This window comes from Physeter macrocephalus, chromosome 4, assembly GCF_002837175.3.
Source record: "Physeter macrocephalus isolate SW-GA chromosome 4, ASM283717v5, whole genome shotgun sequence".
Taxonomy (NCBI): domain Eukaryota; kingdom Metazoa; phylum Chordata; class Mammalia; order Artiodactyla; family Physeteridae; genus Physeter; species Physeter macrocephalus.
Window position 1 is genome coordinate 77,119,624 of NC_041217.1, and position 5,942 is coordinate 77,125,565.

General features: G+C 38.6%; 1 protein-coding gene across 1 annotated transcript in view; it reads left to right on the plus strand.

Annotated features, from left to right (window-relative positions):
• Positions 1 to 5,942, plus strand: part of LOC102993903 (flavin-containing monooxygenase 5) — a 49,483-nt gene that overhangs the window by 23,204 nt on the left and 20,337 nt on the right. The window contains 2 exon segments of the mRNA XM_028488914.2: positions 1,428 to 1,590; positions 3,114 to 3,436. Coding sequence (XP_028344715.1) covers positions 1,428 to 1,590; positions 3,114 to 3,436 — 486 coding nt within the window.

Here is a 5,942-nt window from a genome sequence, read left to right on the forward strand (position 1 = left end):
TTGTGGTATGCAGGCCTTCCTCTGTTGTGGCCTCTCCCGTTGCGGAGCACAGGCTCCGGACGCGCAGGCTCAGCGGCCATGGCTCACGGGCCCAGCCACTCCGCGGCATGTGGGATCCTCCCAGACCGGGGCGCGAACCCGGTTCCCCTGCATCGGCAGGCGGACGCGCAACCACTGCGCCACCAGGGAAGCCCATGACTCTTTCTCTTTAACAACAAAATTAAAATGGCAATATCCAGTGACGACTTCCAAAGTCAGTCATTTACAGCCTAGTGGTCCTTCTCTTCACTTCCTTAAACACTTATTGAACAGATTTGTTACCATACTAAGCAGTGAAGACACCAAAGCAAAAAAAAAAAAAAAAAAACAGTGATTTCACAGTCTAGTTAAGGGAATAGAATAATGAAGAGAAATTTCATTGTAAACATAATTATAAAAATAAAGAGTTACAGAGTGATAAATGCCACTGAAATCTATACATTGCAGCTCAGAGGAGGGACACAGCCCATCAGGGCATGAGGCATCAGGCACCAGGGAAGTTTTCTTAGAGGAGATAATACCAAGCTAAATGTTGAAGGGTGAGTATCTCCAAATGAAGAAAGAGTAAAAGGATGATCCAGGCAGAAGCACCAGCCTGTGTAAAAGTAAGAACATGATAGAAAGGAACTATAAGTAGTATAGGATGTCTCAGGTATACAAGAGGGGTATCTCTATTAGTCAACCAAGACATTATGGTCATAAACCCTAGAAGCACAGGAACACATTTTTAATGTTTCCTTAAGTTGGGTAGAGTAACCCATATTATTATTTTTTAAGGCTAAAAATTGTACCACTGACTATCCCATGTCACACCTTTCTTTATAGTTACTTGTAAAATGGGCATTTATGGGAGTCAAAGAGAGATTCATTTACTTAAAATATGAGCCACTGAGATATTTTACTACTAGGAAAGGGAGCCCTCTAGCTCAGTCACAAGTTTAAGTCCAGACAGTGAGAACAGGACTTGAGGTAAGAAGGCATCAGAGGGTCTCAGGACATCTGGGGATATGGGGAGGAACAGGCATTTAGTGCATGGAGTGTCTCAGAAGCACAAGAGAAGCCCAAACTTTATTCAGGTATCACACTGCCTTAGGGTATGGTCCAAGAGAACTAGTAATTTTCACTTTTCTAGAAGCAGAGGAGAGTGCAACATTAGTCTGCCAACTCTGTTTTATTTAGCTTGCCTCATGGAAGTTTTCTCACTCTGACCACAGCCCCAAACAAAAAAGTTCTGATTTGTGGAGTATGAAAATCAAATATCCCTGCATGAGGCCTGTTATGTGGTATCAGCCCTTTGTTTACCCTCTGCAAGGCGAGTCCTGTCAGGGAAGATGTCCACTATATTGGCTGTGGTTATAGTCCCCTGTGGCTATCCCTTTTCTTTTCAGACCACGGTGTGCAGTGTGAAGAAGCAGCCTGATTTCTCCACTTCAGGCCAATGGGAGGTGCTCACGGAATCTGAAGGGAAAAAGGAGGTGAATGTCTTCGATGGAGTTATGGTTTGCAGTGGCCACCACACCAATGCTCACTTACCCTTGGAAAGCTTCCCTGGTAAGTAGCCTACCAGGAAGGAAGACACTTGCACTATGCCTGTGACCTGATCCCTAAAGAATGGGAGGATTGTGGTCTGAGTGATTCCTACCTTGGGATGAAATAAGCCTTATCCTAATTCTGCATATTCTCCTGAAAGATGTTGGGGTAACTTGTATTAATTAACAGTAATTTCGGGGACTAGAGGAAAATTAGAAGGCTCTATATTTAGTTTTACAATAATTTTAGTTTTTTTAAGGATAAAAAGTTCATCCGCATTAGATTGAATGAGGCCTTTTTTCTTTTTAAATTTTTATTGGAGAATAGTTGATTTAAAATGTTGTGTTAGTTTCTGCTGTACAGCAAAGTGAATTAGTTATACATATACATATATCCACTCTTTTTTAGATTCTTTTCTCATATAGCTCATTACAGAGAAATAGAAGAGTTCCCTGTGCTATACAGTAGGTACTTATTAGTTATCTATTTTATATATAGTAGTGTGTGTATATGTCAATCCCAGTCTACCAGTTTAGGCGTCCCCCCCACCTTTCCCCCCTGGTAACCATAAGTTTGTTTTCTACCTCTGTGAGTCTATTTCTGTTTTGTAAATAAGTTCATTTGTACCATTTTTTTAGATTCCACATATAAGTGATATCATATATTTGTCTTTCTCTGACTTACTTCACTCATTATGACAATCTCTAGGTCCATCAATGTTGCTGCAAATGACATTATTTTGTTCTTTTTTATCCCTGAGTAATATTCCATTGTATATATTTACCACATCTTCTTCAACCTGAATGAGGGCTTTTTTAGCAATCGAGGAAACAAACAGAAATATTGAGTTTCTAAGGAAGAAAATAAAGCTTAAAGAAAGAGCTTAATTACAGCCTTTGACCTGGATTTTCATTTTTTGGGGAAAAAAGCACTCTATGTATACTTTAGAGTATATAAGAACATATATACTTCAGTAGGAATGGACGTAGGTATTTACAGATGATAAAAAGAGGGGGTGGGGGATGGGCAAAATAAGTGAAGGGGATTAAGAGATACAAGCTACCAGTTATAAAATAAATCAGTCACAGGGTTGTAATATACAGCACAAGAAATATAGTCAAAATACTGTAATATTGTAATAACTTTGTATGTTGCATAATCTATATAAATATCAAGTTACTATGTTATACATCAGAAACTGATATAATATTATGTCAACTATACTTCAATTAAAAAAAAAATAAACAGGATGAAAAGAGAATGGAGGTTTTCTGAAGCAGTTTGGATTTGTGAGTCCACAGGTCCAAAATACTAACAGATCCTGAGTTAAGCAGACTACTTATAATAAGGAAATCACAAGGTTCCACTCTTAGGCTATGGGAAAAGGAAACAGGCAAAATATTCAGAAAGGCAACAGTGCACCTGAGTAAAAGTAGAACATATGGAGAATATATGCATAAACTACACACTGCAAAAAAATGAATGATTTAACAAATGATATCAGATAAACCGTCACAAAATAATTATTTTCCCTTCTCTTGTAGGAATTGAGAAGTTCAAAGGACAATACTTCCATAGTCGAGATTATAAGAATTCAGAGAGTTTCACTGGAAAGAGAGTCATTATAATTGGCATTGGGAATTCTGGAGGCGATCTGGCTGTGGAAATTAGCCATACAGCCAAGCAGGTTTGAATTAGTAAATTGTTTACTTTGCTTCACCAAGGAAGCTGCAGGTGGAACCAACAGAGTGTATGGATACCTGCACACAGCCCATCAGTGCCAATGGCAAATGCGGGGCTTGGTTTCATTGCCTCAGTTGGCAACATTATGATTGATGATGTGATGGAGCCAAGGTTACAAGTTAGAGTCTCATCATTCATTTGGCCTCACACTAAGGAATTTGGTCATGACCACAAACTGTGCTCATAATATCACTCAGCTGTCTCTTCAGAGTGTGCCTCTGGCTCTGAAGTAGACCAAGTGATTGCTGGGAGAGCTTGTTAGAATGCAGCATTCAGAGTGTGGATCACCTGTTGGCCAGCAGAAGTGATATGCTCTTATCTGAAGGAAAGTGTACTCAGTCATTGAAAGCTTTTCACTCATAGGATGTTGGAGGAATTTTCCTCTTCACTCTTCATCACTCCCCGAATGGAAAAAAGAAGTCTAATCCTTCTAGAGACAACACGGGTATCAGTAAGAAAAGCATCCACATTGTAGCACATGCAAGCAGCTCTCCCCAGCCTTTGCATACCATTAGGTAACACAGAATAACATTCACACTAAAGCAATTTCTATGTCCTTGAGGTTTTTTGGTTTGTTTGTTCTGTTTTTTGTATCATAGCTTTTGAACTGGGAAAAAAGTATCTTAATTATAAATTCCTAGAAAAAGACATCATTGATATATTTTGTTATTCACGTCTTTATTGAATCGTAACTTTGTTGGCAATAACTAAATGCCTGGTTGTTCTTCAGTAACTTTAATTAAGCTGTGCTTCTCCACAAATTGTTTAAAATTATTATTATTATTTTTTAGGGTTGGCATTTATTTATTTTTTTAACATCTTTATTGGAGTATAATTGCTTTACAATCGTGTGTAGTTTCTGCTGTATAACAAAGTGAATCAGCTATACATATACATATATCTCCATATCTCCTCCCTCTTGTGTCTCCCTCGCTCCCACCCTCCCTATCCCACCCCAAATAGAAGTTTAATGCCACAACTTTGTGAAATGAACTTTACCCACAAACTCCATTCAATAACACTTCTTCTCAGGTCTATCCCCATCTATAACCACAAAACTGATTTTATATATTATTCCATGAATTAATTCAACAAGCATTTATTAGGAAATAGGTGTATAAACAATAAAGGGTAAAAATGTGTGTGGGTGCTATGATAAAAGAAGGTACCAGGTATGTGGTGGAGACTGAAGGCATGAGCTTTCTTTAGTACCATTGGCTTGTTAAATGGTCAGTTATAGAGGAGCTGGGCCTTACAAGCACTGAGGAATTGTAAATTGCCAAAGAACAAGGCAGGAAGAGCGGGTGGAGGTAAGGTGGCTGTCTCTGAGAAAGCTTTGTGACCTATGTATTATTGCCTCTATTTTATACATAGAGAACTTTTTAACTGAAGCTCTGAGCATTTACATTACTCATAACCTATATTTTAAAAGTTATACACTCTGCACACAAAACCATTTGATTTCTAAGACTGCACACAGGCTCTTTCAATGGTGACACATAAAAGTGCTTATTTATGATAGCAGTTAAGGTCACCATCGGTGAGAATATATGTATGAAGTACATGACTATCCCTCTGTAGACAGGTCACCTTTTAACATGAGGGCTTAGACAAAAGACCGTAAAACAATGTACTTATATAGCTTACAACCCGGGAAACTATCTCCAGAGAGTTTTATAATATAGAGAAAGTGATGCTTTTGCCAGGTAGTTGAATACCAAACTTTTATTACGTGGACTTTAGCCAGCAGATAACACAGAAAGATGGACCAGTTCCCTGTTCTGCTACTTGCAATCTTCAGTTTTTCCCTTAAATAAATGATGAAACATTACTTAAGCATAGGCTTCGGAATCAGTTAGACTTAGGTTGGAAATTCAGCTCTACCATTTAGTAGCTATATGATCTCAGGCAAGTTATTCATCCTCTCCATGCTTCTCATCCATAAAAAGGACATAACAATACCTACCTCAAGAGGTTGTTGTATTGATCAAATAAAAATATAGATAAAGGACCTAGTACAGTGACGGACAGGTTACAATTCTCAATAAAAGGAAGTGATGCTGATGATAGGTTGGGGACTAAAGGGTGTATATGCTCTACCTCTCACCTTGGAGAAAACACATTTGGAAAGATAAAAGATAAGAATGTATGATATTAAATATCAATATAAATGATAAGTTTTTTCTAATACTGCAAACAATGTCAAAGGCAAAAAAAAATGACAGAAGATTTCAGATCAAATGATGTCCAGTTGCTTTCAGCTTTACTGTTCCATGATTTTAAATGAGTTGGACAGGTGACAAGTGCTAGAGAAGTTCAGAAGATGGAGAGAAAATTATCAGCCAGAACGGTCAGTAGTGTCTTCATGGAGGAGGGAGACTTGATCTGGATCTTAAAAATGAATAGGCTTTGGAGAATGAAGGGGATAGGGGTCTTTTCAGGGAGGCATAATGACATTAAACAGAAATGCGCTGGTGGTTGAGAGCAAGACATAGTCTTGGTCAGTGACTACACCAATTTTTTTTTTTTTTTTTTTTTTTTTTGTGGTACGCGGGCCTCTCACTGTTGTGGCCTCTCCCGTTGCGGAGCACAGGCTCCGGACGCGCAGGCTCAGCGGCCATGGCTCACGG